This window comes from Nicotiana tomentosiformis, chromosome 8 (genome assembly GCF_000390325.3).
Source record: "Nicotiana tomentosiformis chromosome 8, ASM39032v3, whole genome shotgun sequence".
Classification (NCBI taxonomy): Eukaryota; Viridiplantae; Streptophyta; class Magnoliopsida; order Solanales; family Solanaceae; genus Nicotiana; species Nicotiana tomentosiformis.
The window spans coordinates 121,108,299-121,132,742 of record NC_090819.1 but is presented as its reverse complement, the minus strand read 5'-3'; the positions used below and the strand labels follow the sequence as shown (position 1 = coordinate 121,132,742).

The following is a 24,444-nucleotide window of genomic DNA, read 5'->3' as shown; positions in this document are numbered from 1 at the left end:
ACCCTCAAATCACACCAAACAACGCTAAAACCACGAATCATCCTCCAATTCAAGCTTAATAAAACTTAAGATTTCTAACTTCTACATTCTGTATCAGAACCTATCAAATCAATTCCGACCGACCTTAAATTTTACACACTAGTCATAAATGATATAACAGAGCTATGAAAATTTTCGGAACTGGATTCTGACTCCGATATCAAAAAGTCAACACCCCGGTCAAACTTCCAAACTTAAATTCTTGTTTTAGCTATTTCAAGTCTAATTTAACTACGAACTTTCAAATAAAATTCTGAATACGCTCCTATGTCCAAAATCACCATACGGAGCTATTGGAACTGTCAAATCCCGATTCCGGGGTCATTTTCTCAAAATATTGAGCGAAGTCAAACTTGGCCTTTTAAAGCCAACTTAACGAACAAAGTGTTCCGATTTCAATCCAAAGACTTCCAAATCCCGAACCAAACATCCCCGTAAGTCATAAATTAATAAAAGCACATACGGGGAGTCTTATTTAGGGGAGCAGGGTTCCAACAGTCAAAACGACTGGTTGGGTCGTTACATTCAATACAGTTGTGTCGACTTCTCAAATTTTCTGGTGGTAGACCAAAAAATGTTCTGCCATGAAATTCGTTGGTACTTCAGCCTCTGAGTTTACTTTCTAATGGCACGGACAGATTGCAATTCCGACACTCCAAGCTCAAGATATGATTTTCTTCGCTAAAAGTATGCAAATCTGAAAGTTCACAGCGGTTGAGTCAACTTCGCAAATTTTCTGTTGATAGTCTGAAAGGATTTCTATTATGAAATTTATTTGAGTTTTATATCTCCGAGTCTACTTTTTGACACTACAAACGGATTATAATTTCGATATTCCTAGCTCAAGATACAATTATTTTTGCCAAAAGTACGCAAATCTGAAAGTTCACTGCGGTTGAGTTGACTTCGCGAATTTTCTGTTGACAGTCCGAAAGGAGTTCTATTATGAAATTTATATGAGTTTTAGATCTCCGAGTCTACTTTCTGACATTGCAAATGGATTGTAATTCTGATACTCCTAGCTCAAGATAAAATTATTTTCGCCGAAGGTACACAAATCTAAAAGTTCACTGCAGTTAAGTCGATGTCGCGAATTTTCTATTGATAGCCCAAACGGATCTCTGCCATGAAATTCATAGGTACTTCAGGTCTCTGAGTTTTCTTTCTAAAGGTGCAAACGGATTGTAATTCCGACACTCCTATCTCAAGATATGACTTTCTTTAACAAGAGCGCGCGAAGCAACAAAGCCAATACACGAGACATGTGCTAAAATTTAAGAAAGAAATAATTGGGAGTAACAGAGGGAATCCAGGTCTCAAAGAGAGGTATCACATACTAAAAATAAAGTTGTTTTTATTGCTCCAAGAAATAAGTACTCCATTACATGATATTAGTTATAAAAAAACTAAAAAAAAATTTGTAAGTCGAGAATCCTAAGCAAAAAAAAATAAAAAAACTCTAAAATCATGGAAAAGGTTTGAAGCTAAGGATTTGTTGGCGGCTTGTCTCAACTGCCCTTTTCAGGAGGGATAATTTCTCTGCTTCATCATTAGATAATGGATGATTGGCTTCAATGGTATAAATCTCCCCATCGGTAATGTCAATGTTCTCTTGACTTTTAGCCAACTTCACTTGTTGTTTATCCAAGAGCGCGATGATCTTCTTCTTTCTGGAGGCCAAGGCAGCTAGCTATTGTTCAACACTCGCAAGATTGTCTTGAAGTCTCTCTACAGACTCGTTCACTTTTTCATATTCTTGTTTTGCATCATCGAGGCGTCGTCGTGCATCAGAAAGTGACTCTTGGTGAAATTCTTTAGTCATCTGGGATGATCTTAAAGCATCGTAATCTGCGTACGTCTTGAAAAAAAGCCTCAAGAGCCTAAAGTAGAAATATCAATAATATTTTCTTTCTTAATTTCCTCAAGAGTCAAAGCGATACTTTCCTTCAAATTTGTGAAGCTATCCAGAGAATCAAGAGAGAACTCTTCGATCCATTCACACAAGGTATGCTACATCGCGTTAACAAAAGAAAGTTTAATACATGAAATAGTCTCTTGTGGTTTGAAGTTTGGAGCATCAAGATGTAACGGCCATGGAGTAGGCTCGAAGGCTTTTTGACATTTAGCTTGACTTGCGGCAATCTCCATCTTACTTATCACCGTTGGCTTTGAAAGTATAATATCTTCTGGAAGAACGAGGTGCGACTCTTTGGGTAGACTTAAATCTGTCAATGAAGCGTTATTTGCAGCATGATGTTCAACACCATCAAATGAAGTGTGCGGATTTTTTGCGGCCGCATCGAGGGAATTTGGGCTTGTAACACAGTCTTCCACCATGTTGCCACCAAGTACATCATCATACAACTCATCGATGCCCAACTGCAATTAAAAAAATAATAACTTTGGTGTTCAAAAACAAAAAAAGGAGTAAATTTGAAGAAAATAATATTTACTCGTTTCTCCAGTTCAGACAACGGCATCGTTGAGCTACAGTCACCCTCTACGAAAAATCCATTATCGATACTAAGAGCATCCAAGTCAGCAAACTCACTATGGCTTGTGTCCTTAACCTTCTTCTTTGAACGATTCCAATGTATGTCGTGACTAACATCACTCTCGTTCAAACTGGAAGTCGCACTAACATTCACAACCTTATTGGGCAAAGCAGAAGCTTGAATCCTTTCCTCATTTGTTGGCACGACGTTGGCTGTCTTTGCAACATCTTTGTTTGGTGAAGTAGGAGGCGCTTTCCTTTTGCAAGGATTGTTCGTCACCTCCACAATGGCAGTAGTTGTCTTGGAATCAACAACACATGTTTAGCTCTTTTGTCCACATGGCATCCCCGCCCGTCGAAGGGGTAGACCCAAATAAGACCTTGGTACTTGGCGAAGGATCTTTCAATCTTAACTTGGACTTCGATCTTTTGACGTTGATCATCTTTGGAGGATAAAGGAATATCATCTTTCCTTGGAACTTTCAAAATGATGTGAGTACTTTGTCAGGAGGAGTGCACTCGATGAGCTGACGACTAACCTTTGAAGGACGCATAGGGACAATAACCTTTGACGAACCTCCAAGACGAACACATGAGTCCCAGAGCTGCACTAGCATTTTCAATGAGCCGTCATAAGGTTGCTCTATGAGGTTGCCAGGAACATCTTGACAAAAACCGAATTGACGACTAAACCTATGGGAGCTATAAGATTCCATAATATGAATGTCATCATGCCTAAGGGTGATGAAGCTTGAGCGAAGACTTATAAAAAAGTCACGCCAAGAATTCGATTGTTCGTCACGATCAGTAAGATTCAATTCCCTCCCTTGTAGCATAGTCAAATGGTGAAGTTGTCGCGTACTAACTTGTTGAAATAACTCATGGGCATTACTAAGTTCAAAATGCTTGGCCATCTTCTCGCCAGAAACCTTGCACATTTGCAGACCTCGTTATGGACGCTTAACATGATAGTAGGTATCGAAATATGCTCCTATCCATCCATATACATAATGAATAGGAAAGAGTGCTTTGCAGGCACCCAAATCTTTAGAAGTGGAGACCTCCTTCAAGCCATGGTAGATACTTGCAAGGACTGGAACCGCCAAGGAAAACTTCTCTCCATGAGCCATCAAACTCGTGATTATGAAGACGCTATCACGAATGTAGTCGATCTTCTTATTGGGGAACACAAATTTGCAAAGCCAACATGCAAGTAAAGCTGCCAAATAAGTCTCAGCTCTAAATGACTCCTCCACGCCAAGCTCAATAAAGGGGCATTCTCCTCATCGGTTCATGGTAGGAAGCTCTCGTCAATATTTCCAGAAGGATTATGATTCAACTTGGGCCTTTTAGTCCGATTCCTTGATGACTTTTGCAGAGGCTTGGCATACCTACTCGGACCTCAAAACCAAAACTCCACCCAATAACGAATGGAAACCTCGTGGACATCATCCTTCATGAGTTTGTAGAACGCCAAGAATAGGTGCAGATAACTTCTTGGGAGGAAAGGTTTTCCTTGATCGTCCGCTTGTGTCAACTCCTTAGCCAAGGGGATAACTTTGTCGTAGATGGACCCATGCACTGGAAGGCCTCCGAGCTCGCAAGTCCTACAAAGAGATGGAGAGTTCACCAATAGAGGTAGAAATTGTGTTGGTAGATGGATGCCAAAGCTCACAAAAAGCACGGAGGACATTCTCATTGTAGTCATATGTGAACAACGAAGCAAAGATGGCGTCATAGACCTTGATGCCATCCAGAGTCAACTTGTTACGGGAAAGAACATCTTCTACCTACTCCCGATATTTGGACGTATAGCGAACTTCAACAAAGCCGGAAGGAGGAGTACTCCAAGTGGCAAGACGTCCATCGTGATCACGATGAGGAGGACTAGCAGACGCGACCTTCTGATGGGTAGAGGACTTCAAAACTAGGACCTTCATGTTGGTTGCTTTGCCCGAAAATCTATCCAATGCATCCTTCATCTCTCTAGTCGACCATTCTGCAAGATCAAGGGAGGCGTCAAGCGGCTTCCTAGCGAGCGCAAAAGCACCTATCACCAGAGGATGAACTTTTAAAGCGAGAACTTAGGCGCGCGGATTCTGCTTGTCGCTAATAATCTCAAGGTGTGGATATGGTGTATCGTGGTCAATAAAATGCATCCTTGCTGATGGAATTCACAGTCAGATGTGCTGCTCCGAGAGTCTGCAAAAAGAAAAAGGAAGAATCTATGAAAACCAGCAATACTGAAAGTGACAGCATGTCATAATATATTGCCTAAATTCGAGAAAATATCTGGAAAGATATCAGCACATTCAGATTATGATTTTTACCTATGTTGTAGCTCCAGAAGTCTAGTTTCCGTAGCCATGAACCGCTCATGATTTTGATGCACCTACACTAAGATATGATTTTTTTGGTTAAGTCGCGCAAAACTAAAATGTCGAGCATGACAGGACTTGAACTAAGCTTAGGAAGCTCACCTGGGATGATACAATGCGAATTTAAATCCAAATTTTTGATATGTTGCAGTACTCTAAGTCTAGCTTCTGTAGCCTTAAACCGCTCATGATTTAGGCATTCCTACACCAAGATATGATTTTTTTGGTTAAGACGTGCAAAGTCGAAATATCGAACGCGACAGAACTTGGAACCAAGTTTAAGAAGTTCACATGGGACAGTACAAAGCGAATTTAACCTCAGTCTTTGAACGTATCTTGCCTCTAAGTGTCTACTTTTTGGAGGATCGAACGGATTGAGCTTTGGAAGCTCCTACGATGAGATATGATTTTTTTTTCCCGATAGACGTGCAAAGCTGATAATTGGAGAATTAAGCAACCGTATTGTGTAATGCCAACTATTGAAGAGTACCTACTAAAACCAACCAAAAGGTGGTACTATTGCTTTCATCAAGAGTGGAGGACTGCTGCTATGGCAACGATACAAGGAGAAAGTGGCCAATTTATAGGAACCAACAAGGAAGAAATTAAGGAAATTCTTGGTGTTCAAACTATTGACATGTGCAAATAAGGAAATATCATGTCCGATTTGTACATGAATAGGTTTGAAATAAGGAAATCAAAGCAGAAAAGAAAAATTATTGTTAGCCCAAGTGTTTTTACGGGAAAGTGGGGAATGCTTTAAAATTTTCCATGATTGATGCCATCAGACAGTGGGGAATGCTTTAAAATTTTCTATGTTTGATATAGTTAAGTTACTAATGCTGGCCAATGTGGAGTCTCCCCAATTCATAGGAGGAAATAACGAGTAAGGAAAATATATTATTGTAGCAGCCAAATTGGAAGAGCACTATGTTGTGAGAGTTTTCTTTGAGTAAATATTCCAAGCGCATCAAAGGAAAGCATATCTTTTGAACCGGAATTCAAGTGAATAAACCAAATGTTTCTCGTAAATCCAGCGGTTTAAATTTTAATTTGTCCTGGGTGGATATGTTCGACTTAGTTCAATATGAATTTAATTATTCTTTAATTAAGTTGATACTATATAAGAAAGGTCACCAAATTCATTTTCTCACTAGAGAAGGGGAATTAAGCTACAAGAGCCAAGTCTCGCCATTCATTTCGGCAAGCCTACATCCCGATAAGCCTTGAATTAGGGGGCATTTGTAGACAAATAAAATTTTATTAAATTTAAATCCACAAGTAATTTGGATTTCATCATGTATTAAATACATATTAGTCCAAATGATACTATGGGCTAGTATAATCGGGTCGATTATTTAAATCTAAAATGAATTAATTTAAATAAAAGTCCAATGTATTATTGGGCTAGCCCGTCAATTGGTCTTCTATCAAATAGGTCGGCCCATAAGACTCAAGCCCAATGATCCACTAGGGTTTTCTTGGAGACTACTCCACCCCACACCTATATAAAGGGGTCAAAGAAGAAAGCTAAGACAAGCAAGTAAGCAGAAGGAAAGGCTAAAGAAACTCTAAAGAATAGCATCTAGGTCTCCATTCATATCTGCAATCGTCGTCTGTGGTCAAATTTCAAAGGCGGACTCAAATCATAAGCGGGCGGCTTCAAATATTCCGTTCATGATAACCCAACAACAAATCCTGGTTCGTGACGAGCTTCAAGTTGTTCGTGACGCACCGCAAATTTGAAATCCGTCAAGTTCAAGATTAAGCTCTCAAGCTCTTGAACCATCATTCGTGAGGAGAAGAATCAGAGGACCACATCTCTTTAGATTCGAGATATTCTAGAGATTGTAACCCCATCACTTGAAATTAAATATAATATTTGTCGCTATATTTCTTGTCTTGATTATTATTTTTCAGGAATGAAATTTAGTTGTTATACTTATATCTCGCAATCTATAAGGAATTTGGAGATGATCCAAAAATAAAAGTTGCAGCCCTTGATGTCTAGTTTTCAGAAAGTTAAACCATTTATAATTTGAAGTTTTGTACAAAATGTTATGACCATTATACTAGAGGCTCTCTGGAAGAGCTAGGAACTTGTTCTTCGCGATTGCGAAAGGCAAATTTTGGGCTGAAAAAAGTTGTGCTTCACGATCGCGAAGTATTTTCCGCGGTCGCAAAGAGTAAATACCTGAGCAGTAGCTATATTTCGAGGTTTCAGCCATATTTAACATATTTGGAGCTATGGTGCTCGGATTGAAGCAATTTTTGAGGCGATTTTTCACCATATGGATTGGGTACGTGTTCTATATCCGAAAGTGATCATACTTCATGATTCTATGGTTATATTCATCATTTATTTCGGATTTAAATGGAAGAAATCAAGAATTTTGCAAAACTTTTCAAGAACGAAAATTTAAGATTTGGATGTCGAGTTGTTATCGGAATTTGATAAAATAGGTATGGTTGAACTCGTATCGGAATGGGTGTTCACATTTCGTGAAAAGTATGTTGGGTTCGAGAGGTGGGCCCTGCGTTGACTTTGGTTAACATTTTAGAATAAAATTTATGTCGATGTTTTATTATCCGGAATTATTTTCGATAAATTTTAATGAAATTATACAATTAATTTGAATAGATTGGAGTTGTTCGGAGGATTAATTCAAGCAAGACGACTATTTTGAAATATCAGCATAACTTCGAAAAGGTAAGTATCTTGCCTAATCTTGAGTGAGGGAATTACCCCTTAGGCATTGAGTTGTATGTGCCATTTGTGTAATGTGAAAGCCGTGTACGCGAGGTGACGAGTACGTACTTGGTTTATATGTATAAATATTATTGGTTGAAATTCGTAGACGTCTTTATGTATTAAATTGGAAAATTATTGGAACTTAGTAAATCCTTGAATTGTCATGCCTCATTCCTTGTTTATCGAATTTGTACTTTATATGATAATTTGGTGTTATTGTCACTTGTATTTTTTTGTGAATTCTATGTGTTGTTGATTTGATAATTTTCTTGAAATTAAATTCATTATGAAAATTCTTATTTACAAATAATTATTAAATAAGCTTAAAAAGAGGCGTTAATATATTTATCAAAATTTTGGATTACAGAAGGCGTTATCCTATGTTGAGTTACTTTTCCATCTATGTTGTTGTTTTGAGGTTTTATATATGTTGTGCAGAGCCTTGGACTATTTGTTGAGAAATTTATTGATTTTGCTATATCTTTGAAATTGGTTGTGGTCATTGGGCAAATTGTGATATGAATTGTTGTATTGTATTGTCGTTTAAATACTCTCCTTGATGTTACTTATGTTTCCTACCTTGCTTGTTAATGATATATATGTACTTGGTACGGAAGAGTGTAAAGCACGAAGGGTGATGCCGTGCCATTTGAGAGTGTAAAGCAATAAGGGTGATGCCATGCTATTGAGAGTGTAAAGCACGAAGGGTGATGCCGTGCCATTTCATTTATATTATAAGGTGAGGATGAGAGTAAAAGCACGAAGGGTGATGTCGTGCCATTATTTTTATATTATCTTATATTCATGGCACAAAGGGTATTTCCGTACAGGCGAGGACGAGAGACATATATTATATTGTGATATCGTTTTGTTGTGTATACTTTCATGCCTTTATCTTGAGATGTTATTGTGCACCTATATTTTCTATGTGACTTGTAGTCGTTGTTGCTTCCTGTGTGCCTCCACTTTATTTCTTTTATTGTTATTGGCATTTCTCCCACCTAGTTGGTATTGTTATATGTATGCACGGTGAGATAGATATAAATACACGAAGGGTGTTGCCGTACCAATTGATGTGATATGATGAATATATTTCTCACGCCAGAAAAGTTAAATGAGGTGTCACATGGTGACTTTTATTTGAAAGAATTATATTAGAAAGATATTCACTTGAAAGAAGTATATTTGAAAGATATTTATTTGAAAGAATTATAATGGAAAGATATTTATTTGAAGGAAGTATATTCGAAATATATTTATTGAAAAGGATTATATTCTAGAGACTTTTATTGAAAAACTTATAGATAAAAGATGTATATTTTGAAGGACTTGATTAATTAGTTGTACTTGTGTTTATTATTCGTTTGAGCAATATTTATGGTGTTTCTGTTGCCTTGTTGTTTAAATCACTAGTTGATTGGTGTTACTATCACTGTTATTTATTTTCTATTATTTTTGTATGCTATATTACACATGTTATTTGACTAGTGAGTGTCTTGACTGTACCTCGTCACTACTCCACTGAGTTTAGTCTTGATACTTACTGGATACCGATCATGGTGTACTCATACTACATTTCTGCATACTTTTGTGCAGAGCCAGGTATTGAAGATATCAAATTCCTACAGAGATTAGAGTATGATCGCAAGGACTCAAGGTAGGACTGCTTGGTCATCGCAGTCTCTTGGAGTCTTTCCATTTTATTGTACTATTAATTTCTTATTCGATCAAGACTGTATATTCGATCCCTGAGATAATTCCATGTATTCAGTTAGAGTTCGTGACTCAGTATTACCAGTCTTGGAGTGTGAGCTTACTTAGTCTTAGAGGCTAAGTGACATCATGACGCCTGTGATGGAATTTTGGATGGTGACACCTTGGGGGTTGTGGGAAAAAGGGGGGGGGGGGTCACAACAAACGAAAGCTATGACAAGTGGATCACAACGATATAATGTTTGAGAACATTGTCTTGAGTTTCCCAAAAATATTGTGCAGTAAAACTATTTTTCGAACATCTTTTGAACCTGCTAGTTTTTGTATACAAAATAAGCTTTACTCAATAATTTTCACCTCTGGCATTTCTACCAACCTTTTGGCACTTTGCAACTAAACTTGTACTTTCACAATGCTCGCAAGCAAATACTTTAATAAAAAAGTGTCATGTGAAATCTCATGAGACTTGCTTTTGGGAGAGCAATAGGGAATAACACCCCACCAGAATCCCCTTATTGACGGTAGAGTCCACTTTAGTTATCGCTGTACACTCTCTAGACAAACGATTTGATTCCTTACTCTAATTCGAAATCGGTCTCTTTCTATTCTAATTCCTCTCACAACAACAAATTTTAGCCCACGGAAAAAGATTGCTCAACCACCAATCCTATAGACACTTCAATTCATCCATTAATTTTAGAAAAATTAACATTCTATCATCAACTCATTCTTATCTACTTCCTCTATTCCAAAAAGTTATCTTCGTCTCCTCTCAGTTACCAAATGATCTCTGTTTTTCATGAAGTAACAAAATGTACCTTGGGTCAGAGTCTGCACACTTTTGAGTTCCAATCATTGATAAACTAAATTATAGAATGTCTATAACTTCTAAAAGACCTTGATAAAGAGGGAGGTATGGAGGTTCGAGAAAACTCTTTAAGTCAGAATTCACATTTTCCAGAAATTTCTCAATACTTCTCATTTGATGGTTCTCTTATTTTAACAAAAAAAGATTAACTCAAAGGTGTTATCTAGGACCAATATGTTTAGCTGCTAGAAATTTTATTTTTTTTAAAAGACAATGACAAACTGAAGCATAGAAAATTTATATAAAAAACGAATTACTATGCTCAATAATTAAATATTTTTGAGAGGCTTAAATTACCACCACTGGACAAGTTGAGAAAGGATCACTAAGTCCACACAAACCCTTTAAAGAAGAACTTAGAACTGGCATGTCAACCTTCAACAAACAATTAGTTTACCTGTAGTAGTAGCACGGTGTTATCTCCTTCGTATGTACAGGCAGGGACATAAACGGCAAATAACTCAGGGAGTCCACTGCTACTTAGATATCCATGACCTCCACATAACTTTCGGCATTCTTCAATTCCATCCTAGAATAAAATTGCAATGAGGCAAGAAGCGTGTTATGTTGAATGGCATGACAATGGATTCAAAATTTCAAGTAAACAATTAGAGAAAAGTTCTTTTCTTTTCTTTTTTTTCTTAAATAAGCAACCGTGTTTCTTGAATCTGAAGAAAAGATCAGGTCCCAAAAAAAAATCCCAAGGTACATTCAAGAGAACGTTAACGGTTTATTAAGCCAGTCCAATCCAATTGAAGAAGACACGCTTGCTAGTCTCTTATCCCAATAAAAATGAGGAATGTTTAGGAGACTACATTATAGCGGACAACTCAATCATCAGAGCATCTTAATCAGCCAAATATTAGATTTCAATGCCCACAAGTAAGAACGAAAACTGTATGACAGGCCAAACTTAAAGATGTGTTAAGCCATATATTTTTTTCTGAATATGTTCTCTGCACATGTATATTATAAAATTTCACTCTCAACAGAAACTAACATCTCCCTTATACATAATTCATGTAAAAGACTTGGAAATATGACCCAAAAGCCCCAGACAAGGATGACAGCGTCAATCCAAGATTGTAAAGCGCAAGGTAGGTGGACAATCAAAGTTGTTGTCACTACTTAGAGCAGTGGCAGTGGTTGGCAGTGAACATCAGATTGGACATATTTTCCTTCTCTGGTAACTTGTGAAACTCTGAAATTTTAGGAGCAAATATAATAACTACCACGTAATATAGTATGGTAATGAGCCAAAAATTATGATACCAAAATCACTGATACAGAAAAGAGATTTAATTTTAGGTTCGGCAACATCAGTTATTATGCTCATGTATTAACAGGATTCAGCCTAGTAATGTTTTTGAACAGTGTAACTATCATTTCACTTAATTAGAGGCCAGAAATTCCAAAGTTTCCTAACAGTTAAAGCTTATTGTTCTTGCTCCTGGTAAACCTTTCCAGACTTGCTACTTGTAAGACTACTTGAACACGAGAAGCTAAAACTTGAATACTAGAAAAAGGTAAAGAACAAACCTCATCAGCATTTGATCTCTTGGAATGCGCACATGATCAAATCTTAATACCCCATTATCCATAGTATTATATGCCCCGTTTCCAAATTTCATTCCAATGTCTCCAACAGTAATACCTGGAAAAGGTTTGTGGTCCTCCAAGCTTCGTAGTTGGACAATAAAACCTAAAATATGAATTAGTCAATAAAATGTAAGTGCAACTTTCCTAAAAATTTAAAATGCACTACACTATCTTGTGACATGAGAATCATTGACTTACCATTAATCCCGTAGTCTTTACCATTTGTTATAAGACGAGCGTACACAACAGCATGGGTAGAGACTTTACCCAATCCACCAGGCCACCACTATTCCAAATTGTAAAAAGCCAGAGATCAGAGAAATCCACTAATTATTAATGAATCTAGTAAATTTAATCGCGCTTCGCGCGGTTATAAATAAATAAATTAACATTTTCTTTTACATATTTTAAATTTAATCCGTATACATATAAAATTTTCTTGTGTATAAGAAAATTGATTTTATATCTAACACTCTCCATATCATTGATTTTACAGAGAGTGGATCACAGGAAGAAAGACAATCATATTGTAGCAAATTGGAATACATATTTAAGATAACACTACAATCAAGATTTAGTTCAAAAATTGGTCATCTAATGTCTGATTTCTGGAAAGAACTTGTAAAAGCCTTTACCTATTTCCTAATAGTGTTATAAACTTTTTTTAAAAAAAGAACCTTTATTCAAAACTCTTTTAAAATCTAATAGACATGCAATTTCAGAAAGTTCAAAAGCAAGCATCACGAACCCAAGTGGAGGGGACAAAGAAGTAAGATCATAATAGCTACGCCTTGATCCTGAGACCTGTGCTATCTTCGGCCTAAATGCTACCTAGCTAAATCAAACATACATAAAATAGACTTCATAGCATTCCCGCAGTACATTAATCTTCTCATAAATTCACTTGTCTACTTCTAAATGGATGATTTTAGCTGCAGAATGTTGACCAGCTTTCTGAGGGTCGAGGACGCAATCCAATTTTCAACAGTTTCATACTTTTCAGTGGGCATTTCCTCACATTTATCTTAGAACATCAAGGTGTTCTACCCGTTTGTATTATCCCTCTTTCTTTTCTTGCCTTCTTCCTCTTTTTGTGTTGTTGTTTTAGAAGCATCATCGTCAAAACTTGAGAGGACAAGTAACAACATCCCAACACCAAGTTTACACTTCAAGAAATTACCAATTTGAATTGCTGGTTAGTTAAAAAGGGAAAATAAGATCTCTGAACATCATATATATTATGTACCTCATATTATTGTTCTTAGTAACAGAATAACTCCACGGTTTTGAACAGGAAAGTCTCATTTTCTGTGTCCACATTTTATCCAAATCTCATGATTATATTTAGTTTAATCCATGTTGATGAAATATCTATAAGATGGTTGAGTAAAATATAAACACACGGTGGAGAATGAATAGAAATTCTTTCTTGTAAAGAATCTCTAGTATCCTCATATTCGATATTAATGGAAAATTCTTTCTTGTAAAGTAAAATCTAAAATGAAGAGAAACAAATCTAGAGTTAGTTAACAAATGCAACTCAAGAATGTTCATATATTAGAATAAAGCAAATCTGAGAAAGAGAAGCACAAAGAGTAAGAGGTCAGTTGCCAACAATACTTTAAAGGAATTGTCTATCCAAATCCATAACAAAAGAGAGTCGAGAGATCAGTGAGTTCTCTCATTTTTATTGCATCTACAATTCAATTAAATTCTATCAACAACAGTTTAATGGTAAGCCGGTGAGTTCTCTTATTTTTATTGCATCTACAATTGAAATAAATTCTATCAACGGCAGTTTAATAGTAAGCCGGTTAGACATTTCTCTTTCAATAACTCAAGAGTAAAGTAGATGAAATATTCAATTCGCTATCCACGGCCAAAGCTTATCACACATCTAATATGGTGATATCAAATCTTATCACACAGAAATTGAGAAGGAAATATAAAATTCATCTTCTAAAGCACTTCCAGTCACTATACTTAAAGTACTAAAAAAACCATTACCTACATCTCAGTCAGAATTCAAAAAATAGTTCTTATACCATGACTGATATCTAGGAACAGTAAATATGAACTCCAAAAGTTATATGGATTTTTAATTCCAAAAAAACTTAAAAATAATGATTATCCACCTCTGTTATGTAATATAACTCTATGAAATTTGTTTGCCAAATGCATCCAGTAAAATCTACCATGCAAATAATATGATCAAGATGTACTTTGGCTATTTCTTATAACTGTATATTTGTTGACTAAAATGTTAAACTGTATTTTGATTCATTCATATTTAACCCTACGTTCAAGTTCAATATAAAAGTTATAACATAAAGGTAGATTTGTAGAGAATTTCTCTTCTTATTGATTATATTTTGCTTATTATTTCTTTAGACCATATTATCAAGCACATAAAGAACATGATATAGACTATTGTTTCTTTCAACTTTTCATATTAATAAGAGTAGTTACCTAATATTCAACAAATTGTTAGGAAATTAATGCTTCCAAAATCCCAAGAACACTTCATAGAGACCCACATAATTCTTAAAATTTTAATTAATAGAAGATATGAGATAGTAACCCTACAATTGAGGACATTTGAATTCAGGGCTGGATTTCCCCGAGTCGTAGTTACTGGAGCATCAAGGCACATACTCTAGACAACGACCTGAAAGAGTGGCAAAAGTCTAATATGAACATAGCATATTTAGGGAAAAGCCCCAAATTTGTATCTTCAAGTTCTAATAGAATCCCAAACCCTGTTTCAGGAGAACCCATGACAATTCCTAATAAAAATTGCTTACAAAAATAAGTGAACATCAAAAAAGAAAGGAAAAAGAATGTACCTTTAAGAAAAGAACTACCTCTTTTACCATTGAAATTTATCCACCGAAAAGTTTGATATTCATCACTCCTTTTCCTTAAGCTTACTTTGAATATTTCTTTGTCCTTTGTCTTCATCTTCTCATCAAATATGAAAGCCATACGCAGGATCTATGAAAATCGAGATGGGATCAAGAGGGGAACGCTGTCATCTTGCGCTCCTCGATAAGATTTGTGAAGACTGACGATATAATGATATCGATGTTCGTGTGGGAAACGGCATATAAACAACCGTTTCGAAAAAAGGCGTATAAAAAATACTTTGTAACCGAATATATATGTGAAGAGAAGTTCGGACTTCGGAGAGAAGAAAATGGGGGGAAAATGACAAAAAAAGGGAAAAATAAGATAAATGCAATTCCTAGTCCGTAAGAGGTGCCACCTCACCGGGCTTAGGGCCTCTATATAGATAAGCATATTGTAATAGGTCAGCAAAAAATAAAGCTAATACAGCGATTTCAGAATAGCACATTGAACTGAAACAAGCAAAAGATGCTGTATAGGAGATATATCTTGCATAAAAGAGTATCATATACTTTGAGCATCACACTCCTCAAAATGTTAAAAATGGAGAGTTGTTTTGCAAAAACAAAACACGGAAAAGCAAGTAGTGGATAATTCTCACCTTGCTTGACGTCAATGTAGGACTATGAATGACAAATTCATCTGTTTGAGGATCAAATGTGGCAGTGGTCTCAAGGCCTTGCACATTGGACCCATGTCCAAGTTCAGTTTGAGCGTAGCACCCAATTATTTGCATCTTATAGGCCAACGGCAACCACTTTTTCTGCTGTTCATCTGTGCCCTGTCCTTTTATGGCCGGTATAAACATTCCCTAACAGAGAAAAATGGTGGCAGGTGAGCCACAATCCAAGGGCTTAAAGCAATTGAAAATAGTAAGGGGAAAAAACAAGAGCACCGACTTTAACATTAGTGTTTCTTTTCAAAATCGTCAAGCGCATTATGCATGTATATACTCAATATAAGCAGTAGCGTAGAAAGAATTTAACATAGGCAAAAGCAAAAGCCAAACAAGATGTTACCCAATGAAGATCGGTAAAGGCAGGCTCATCTACAAAATGCCTTAACTTAGCTGCTTCTTCTTCGGCAGAAACAAAAATTCAAGGTAATCAGCATGCACATAATAAGACAGCTCTTCGTTGGCAACATTTTTTTATTTTTTAATTCCCCGAATGTTTCCACACTTCCCCTCCAGGATGACTCGAACCCAGGACCTAAATGTCGTGGGTGGAGGTGCTTTACCAACTGAGCAACCCTCACTAGGTGTTGGCAGAAAACATATGATAAGGATTAAAAAGTAAAACAAAGTCATACCAGAAAGACGAAGTTAAATGATCCGTTTCCATGCATATGCCGCCTTTCTTAGCGTGTTCTTAAATAGTTCTTTCCTGGGAAGCATAGTTCTGCCTTCCTTGCTGAAGCCCTATATCCCACAAAGACACTCGGTAAAGATTAAGGACATGCAAAATAGTAACAAGGCAGAAGCAAATAACATAGTCAAACAAGACAATACCCTCCTTCAGAATCTCCCTCAAACAAATGACATGCGCCAAACAACATAATCCCCTCTTGTCAAAGTCTCATTCAAAAATTATGCACTAAAAAGTTTTTGATCAATTTTCCAACCAAAACATTCACCGGCTGAATCACACGCACCAGTGGTACGTTAAAATGTATCAAAATGGAAATTTTAAACCAAATTTTGAATGAACATAAAAAGACAGTTGCTTTGGCTGGTAGAAAAAGGGAAAAAATTTTACTCCTAAAAAAAGTAGCTTTTCAGCATCACAATCCTAGTTTTCAAACACTAACAACAGAATGCATCAGACAGCATATCCGTTCACAAAAAAACATGGTAGCATTTCTCACAAACGTTTTACTTACTAACTAAATCATCCTAAAGTTCAAATACATGTGAGCACTTAGCATTTATCCAAACACTAGACCCTACTCCCTAGCATTTATCCAAGCACTAGACCCTACTCCCTAGCATTTATCCAAACTAGTCCCTACAAAAAAATTCTAATGCACTTGCTCCATCGGGTTGACATTTTTTTTTTACTCATAACTTCAGGCAATTCTAACGCCAAACAATGATTCATCCACACAGCTTCAATAAAATTTTAGCCTACTAAATAATGTTTGATCAAAGTTCAATACAGAAAGTGGTCAGTTTATATCAGTTAAATCAAACACATTACTGGCTTCCCAAAACCTATCAAAATCAAATCTTTCTCTCTTAAACCGCAGTGACTGAGAAAACCTTCTGGCGCCAATGTCCAGTTTTCTTTCACTTTCAATACATTAAGCCTCTACTACTGAAAGTGCAACCTTTTGTCCTTCTTGGTTGTGTTTTTTATAGAAGAAAACGCCTTGCAAATTGTTTGATACATCAGTTGTAACATATCTTTGTAGCTTTATCAATATCAGAATTAGCTACAAACTGCTAATTTTCGTAACCTATTATTCCCAATTGTGTTATTGCTTGTCTAACTAATTTTAACTATTGTCCTTTGCATCAGCTTCTGTGAACTGTTGATTTAGTGGGAGTTGGAAAAAAGAATTTTAAGCAGAGGTTCTCCCTCGTGTGTGCTGGTCATGGCTCTAACTTTGTGATTTCTTCTCAAGGATGTGGCCTTGTGGATAATGAAATGGGTTGAGAATTACGAGATCTCGGGTTTAATTTTGGTGGTTTTTTTCTAACTGTCCAAATTTTCTAACCCCATGAAATCACGATTATCAAAAGAAAAAAGGAAAAGAAAAAGGAGTTATGATAGGACCAGTCCAGTGTAGAACCACTTTCACCAGTCCAATGTAGAACATAGATATTCGACTGGCCATAGGACCACATTAACAATGGTGATGATGAAAGTGCAAAACCAATCATATGCACACGCAATTTATCTGATTGGACGTCGTACACGAAAGGCTTATGCTTTTACCCCGTTTCATAATTGAAATTTGTCGTCCCCCCTATGCTTTTACACGCAATTTATCTAGTACAAGTGTTTAGTTGTGGGCTTAATATAATTACTAAAGTACTTCCTCTATTTCAAAAAGAATGGAGGGGTTGGTAGTTCGATTCCTTTGGTTCAATTCAGACATTATCTATTAAACCTTTTAAAAATAAAAAATTAGATAATTATAAATTACTCACGATAAAAAGCATACTTTAAATTAATAACTTTTGTATAAGTAAAAGCATTTTAAAAATATATGAAAAGTTATAATCTGAGACATTTGATTCACAAACAGTAAAAGTGTCATGTGAATTAATAAAACAGAAGAATTATGAGTTTGGTCGGCATTAACAATGGGTGGGAGTATGATGAGTAGACACCTTGAATAGGACAAGCACTGCATGCGCTTAAATGGAATAATGAGTATCTTGTATGTTACTTTGGGGAGGAACCAGGGGATGGAAACGGGTTCATGAAATTCCTTCGCTAAAAATTTATATTGTTTATACGGTCAAATATATATATATTAAGATGTTAAATTTTCTTGACTTCTTTTCGTGTTTGTATTTTTTTTATATTTTTAAATTTTCTTGATGAAAATTCTACATTCGCTACCGAGTTACATAATATCAAGCTACCTTTACATCCTCTACAAAACAAAAGACAACGAAAGCAACCTTGCATCTTTGTTAAATTCCAAAGGATAGTCCGTAGCAAGGTTGGCAAGCTCCTTTTCCTTGCAATAGCTACTCCATTTCCTCTTATAGTAATTATAAACATGAAACTCCACTAACAATTTTCTAACTGAATACTAGAATCTTTTATTGGGTCCATCCCATAGCCCATGTGAAAGAAGATGAAGCTTTCTTTTTTGTTTTGTCAAGCCAACTAATTTAGAAGTTCAATTTGGGCAACTACCTTTTGAAGTGAATATTGATGTCATTGCATACATCAATATGGGCATTCTTCAACTATAAATAGGTGCCTCTACCTTCATTTGTAATCACACCAAAACAAAGAGAAAGAGAGTGATTTACAGAGTAAGAAGCAAAATACTCTGTGAGGAAAAATATAGAGAGTTTGAGCGGTGTACTGTAGTGAGGTGGAAAAATCAAAAGAGGGTTATTTCTTTTGAGTGTTTAGTGATCTTGGAGTATTTTACGGTACCACAAATTATAAAATTCTCGCTATAGTGAAATCAGTTGATCTTCTCGGGCCATGGTTTTTCCCTTATTCAGAAGGGTTTTCCACGAAAAAATTTCGGTGCCCTTGTTTCTCTTATTATTACCGTTGGTTACAGTATTTTAGTAATCTGCATTTATTATAGTCGTATACCGTGAATATTATTTCTGTGGGGTTAATTTTCCCAACATCTCTAACCAGATACCATGTAAGATTTTAAGCCAATTGTATATAAACACACACGCACATATAATTTAAGTCTAAAGCAGTGAGTGTGCCAGTATCTAAGCTAACATATCACCTTGTATTTCAAACCAAAATTTCTCGGAGCTTATTTTTGTTTGTATCCTTGTTATATATGGTGATTGAGATTGGTATAGGAAGAGAGAAAGAGTGAAGCAAGTAATGGTAAAGAGCACGCTAAATTTACTCTAAGGCACGCCAAGAATAATATTTCTTCCTTTGTACTAGAGGGGGGTCCAATATGAAGCTATTACTAGGGCTAGTTTTCTTAACTTGGTGACACATATTTTTCATGTCCCAAGTTGTTACATTTCACTTCTTGAACCTTACATTAAGTGATCTTCCTCAAAATATTTAAATGTATTCTTTTAACTACTAAAAAGGGAAAAAGAAAACCAACCAATGTTGATCAGTAATTGGCAAAAATCAACCGAAAATCGATCGATTCATGGTGGTCGGTAATCGTATGGTCGATAGAGCCAACCAACGACTTCGGTAGGTATTTTCCGATCGGTTTAATTAAATTCCACAAATTACCAACAAAGAAAAAATCTGTCCAAAAAAACGACCGAAGTCAGTTGGTATTTTTCGACCGACTTCGGACGATATTTTTAATTATGTAATTAAAAAAGACACCATCTGGGAATCGAAGCGGGGTCTGTATTGTGGCAGGATACTATTCTACCACTAGACCATTGGTGCATTTTGGTGTAAGACTTTTGTTTTACTCTTTAATTACATTTTCGCACGAAAATAACCGACCGATTTCGGTCGGTTTTTTTGAATATTAATTTTAATTTATTTTAAATAAAAAACCAACCAAAGTTGACCGGTTTATTGAAAAAAAATTGCGGGAAGCAAAAATATTTTGAAAAATCAACCGAAGTCGATCGGTTTTTCGCCCATTCCGGTTTGGCCGAATTTCTAGTATTATTTCTTACTTTGAAATGAGGAAAATTGTTATGATACCGTTTTGTTGTTTAAATCCCTGTTGTTTCAAAGATAGAAGGAACTACAGTTCGGTTAGTTCTTAAAGCTGATCAAATTGACCTTCGATAAGTAAACGTATAAACAATTTGAAAGGAAGAAAGGACAACAAACATGAGTTTTTGAAACATGTTACAATAATTATTAACTTCTCTAGAAGAGAAAACAAGGCACTAAATTTGAAATACTTTTACTTATTACTAACAATATTGTACAATTTCTTATATAATCAAATCATTTAAAAGATAATTATACATAATAAGTGAAATTAATTATATGAAAAAGAATGCAATTAATCTTTTATAACATGTTAAAATGCAGTAATAGTGAAATTTTTATTATACTACTGACAATATGAGTTTCAATGTGAAACGGATGGAGCAAATTTTAAAATTTGGAGAGGTATTTCTACTATTGAATTATTTTTAAATGACGCAGGTTTAGTAGAATTCAACGAGCACAACTTATGAGCTTAAGGGAAGACAGAAACTTATATATATATATATATATATATATATATATATATATATATATATATATATATATATATATATATATATATATATATATGTGTGTGTGTGTGTATATATATAAATTTATTTAATATCTATAAATATTGAACTATAAACACATTTATAATTGTATATTATAACTTGAAATTATTATATAAACTTATAAATTTTAAATTTTGGATACGTGTCTACTAAGTCATTCTAGGCTTTCTTGCAAAGAGTTTAGAACCATTTGTGGTTCTTTTGGACAAGTGTGACGGAAATGTGTGTTTAAAAAAAAGAGTGATATTTCTATATGTAGCGCTCTTTTAATGAGCGCTATACTTTAACGGAGTTTTGGCAGTTAAAGTATAGCGCTCTTTAAAAGAGCGCTATATATATATATAATGCCACTGTAAACCACGCTATACAAGCATAGCGCGGTATATAACCACGTTATACCTCTTTTGTGGGCCCGCCAATAAGTCTCATGCGTTTAACTAAAGAGCGTTATACCTAAAAACATTCAGCCCACCGAGTCAGGCATTGCCTTATTTAAAGGCGTTAGGATTTTACAAAAATCCATTCAAAAATATTCCTAACTCTCGTTCAAATTTTTCTTCTTGTTAAATTCTCAAGCATTTTTTCATAATATCTGAAGAGCGAAAAGTAAGGGTTTCATTATATTGGGGGGGATGGGGGGTGAGGTTGTGGTAGCGAATAATTCTGTGAATTATAGTTTATCTCCACAGTGTCATGTTAAGTTGCCACTTACAATGGAGTACGATAGATTGGTACCGTTGTTATGTAATAAAATGAGTGTGAGAAAACGTTTGGTGAACCTTAAAGTAACCGAAAAATATCCGTATTCCATCACTCCGCAAGGGATTGCTCGTTACGCTGAGTTTAACATCAACGATGATGAAACATTGAGGGATTTTTTGAGTACTCCGAATGAATACCGGGAATTGCTTGTGATAAAAATATTGTAAATGTACGTCAAGGTCGAAGACGTTCGCAATAACGAGGTTGCGCATAGTAGGGATAACCCTCAGTCATCGGGTAGTTATTCTGGAGCAGTTTTTGCCGGACAGGTTCCGGATGAAAGAGTTTGCCCTGATTTAAATTTATCACCACGGGCGAATGAGGAGCGAGAAAATAATTTCTCTCCTACTTTACATAATCCACAAGACGAGTAGTAAACTTCAATTTTTCTTAGTGTTACAATGTATATTTTTGTTGTATTGAATTTGTATTAACACTCATATATTCCACAGGGGGTACCGACCAGATATGACTTTTACAAGTTATGAACCCATGCCCAGTTGGAATATGCGTAGTTCTGGTGTGTTGGATCATGGTGGTCTATCCGGGAGTCATCACCAACAGGATAATGTCCATCAAGGAATGTCAACACGTTACGACTTGTAAGTGAAGTGATACAGCTATATGTAAAGTATTTATTAATTTCAGTAGCTTATTATTTTGTTGTTTGTGCAGTGAAAACGAGCAAGTTGAACCACCTGTCCTCACTCAATTGCCCGAAGACGACATATTAAATCGGGATCTGGCAGATGCATAGAGTGAGGAAGAGAATAGTGATTATGACAATAATGCCGATGATTCCGAAGAAGAAACACCCTTTCCTCGTGAGGATGGTGATGAGGAGGAAGAGAATGAAGGACCTAATTTGATGAGGGAGTATACTCCAGCCCCCGTTAGACCAAGAATGTACGAGTCCCGAGTGTCGTTTCATTCAAGGAAGATTCCCTACCTTGATAACTTGCCAAGTATGCCAGATGTGGATGCTCTCACAAGGGATTTGGATGAAATTCGGACAGCAATGTGGGATGATTCTAGACCAACGGTGCTGGCAAAGGGCATGCTTTTTCTGATAAAGCGCGCCTAAGTAGGGCGGCGAAAATGCACAACGTAAAAGAGTATCGTGAGATGACGGTATGGGAGTCAACTCCGGAGGTATACAAGGTTGTTTGCCACAGATGGTTTACAGGTTGTCATTTGATGCTGCGTGCGAGCAAGAAAAAAATAGGTTTGTGGCAAGTGGGTAAATACATTCCCACCCATAGATGTGAAATGCACACATTCAATGGGAATCACTACAACTTGGATATTGACTTGATTTCTCTTGTCCTTATTCCATACCTTGAAGCGTCCATAAGGTATAAAATCAAAGAGTGCATTACATCAATCCACCAGGAATATGGCCATACCATTACCAAAAGAAAGGCATTTCTCGAGCGCAAACGTGCGTTTGAAATTATTTATGGTAACTGGGATAAGTCATTTGCAGCTCTACCCAAGTATATGGCCGCACTGTAACACTTTAACCCCGGGACGGTTGTTGAATGGAAGCTTGAGCGGAGTCCGAAAAAACCAGAATATATATTCAATTACGTGTTCTAGGCATTTAAACCAGCAATTGATGGTTTTCCTCATTGCCGGCCGGTAATATCCATAGACGACACTCATGTCTATGGAAAGTATGATATCAAGCTGTTGATAGACGTTGCAGTAGATGCTAATGGACAAATATTTCTTCTAGCTTTTGCTATTTGTGCCAATGAAAGCCAAGAGACGTGGGCGCTGTTTTAGAACCATTTGAAAGAGCACGTTGTTAAACAGCGTTCCGGCATTTGTCTAATATCTGATCGGCATGGTAGTATCTTAAGTGTTGTAGAGAACTTGCCTGCATGGCAAGAACCTTATGCCTACCACCGTTACTGTGTGAGGCACTTTAAGGCCAATTTCCAGAAGGCACATCCCAACAAGGATCTGCATGATTTGATATGGATGGCAGCAACAGACCACCAAGAGCATAAATTCCGGAGACACATGGAATCTATCAGGCAGGAAGACGAGAAAGTCTATCATTGGTTGACGCGACATGAGCTTCACAAGTGGAATTTGCATGTGGATGGTGGAAGAAGATGGGGAATTCTAACTACAAATGTGTCAGAGTCTTTCAACGGGTTATTAAAGTCGGCAAGAGGATTACCTGTCACTGCCATGGTGCGGATGTCATTCAAGCAGATGGCGAAGAGGTTTGTTGAAAGGGCTGCAACGTCATTGATAGAAAGGGGTGTTGAATTTATGCCACTGCCGATGAAAAGATTTGAGAAATACAGGCGACGAGCACATTGGCATTCATTTTTGCAGTATGATCACAACAGAAATGATTTTGAAGTTCGCACCGCTATCCATCAAAATCGGGGGAATAATGTACATACCATAAATGAATCTAGAAGGTTATGCTCTTATGGGAATTGGTCCATCTACCACATGCCGTGCTCACATGCTATCAGGTGCTTTCAACATACAGGTTTAGGGCCAACCAACTACGTTGATAAATAATATAGTGTTGCTGCTTACTTAAATACCTATAGTGGGCAGTTGCAGCCAGTGGGTGCTGAGCATTATTGACCGCCGGAACCATTTAAAATGGTGTGTAACAAGGACTATTTGCGTTGAATACATGTGCAAAAGAGAACGCGTATACGGAACCAAATGGATATTAGCGATACCCTTTATGCACGCAAGTGTGGTATATGCTCGCAAACAGGACACGACTGTCGAAAATATCCTTCGGCTGGTTTGGGTGGCGGTGGTAATCAAGCTCATGGTGGGTGTTCTTCTAATGTGCCCAACTATCGATGAGTTTATGTTGTAATAAGTAGCTGTTTTGTTTATGTTGCAAGATGTATCAAATAAAATTATGTTTCCATTGTTGTTAAATCTTATTGATATTTAACATTTTCTAGTTGAGTAAATTAATGCATTTCTCCCTCCCGTTCATATAATCAAAAATAGTATTGG

The 24,444-nt window shown here is 36.3% G+C and overlaps 2 protein-coding genes and 2 long non-coding RNA genes across 4 annotated transcripts in view; 1 reads left to right on the top strand and 3 right to left on the bottom strand.

Moving 5' to 3' along the window:
* Nucleotides 1-1,376: 1,376 nt before the first annotated feature.
* Nucleotides 1,377-2,854, bottom strand: LOC104101981 (uncharacterized). The gene is made up of 2 exons (XM_009609555.3): nt 2,493-2,854; nt 1,377-2,418 (listed from the first exon to the last, which is right to left on the bottom strand). The coding sequence occupies exons 1-2, from the start codon at nt 2,517-2,519 to the stop codon at nt 2,050-2,052; spliced, it is 396 nt and encodes a 131-aa protein (XP_009607850.1). The 5' UTR covers nt 2,520-2,854; the 3' UTR covers nt 1,377-2,049.
* Nucleotides 2,855-11,357: 8,503 nt separating this feature from the next.
* LOC104085306 (putative peroxisomal acyl-coenzyme A oxidase 1.2) overlaps nt 11,358-24,444 on the bottom strand; it is a 117,602-nt gene continuing 104,515 nt past the window's right edge. Inside the window, exons 4-5 of the mRNA XM_070182721.1 lie at nt 11,784-11,946; nt 11,358-11,445 (exon numbers count right to left, since the gene is read on the bottom strand). Of these exons, the coding sequence (XP_070038822.1) occupies nt 11,373-11,445; nt 11,784-11,946 (236 nt within the window). The 3' untranslated portion in view covers nt 11,358-11,372. The remainder of the gene's footprint in view (nt 11,446-11,783; nt 11,947-24,444) is intronic.
* LOC108943380 (uncharacterized) lies at nt 15,359-16,068 on the bottom strand. Its single transcript, XR_001967290.3, has 2 exons — nt 15,770-16,068; nt 15,359-15,561 (listed from the first exon to the last, which is right to left on the bottom strand). It is a non-coding gene; the product is annotated as an uncharacterized lncRNA (long non-coding RNA).
* Nucleotides 21,319-24,359, top strand: LOC138896721 (uncharacterized). The gene is made up of 2 exons (XR_011410120.1): nt 21,319-22,037; nt 22,111-24,359. It is a non-coding gene; the product is annotated as an uncharacterized lncRNA (long non-coding RNA).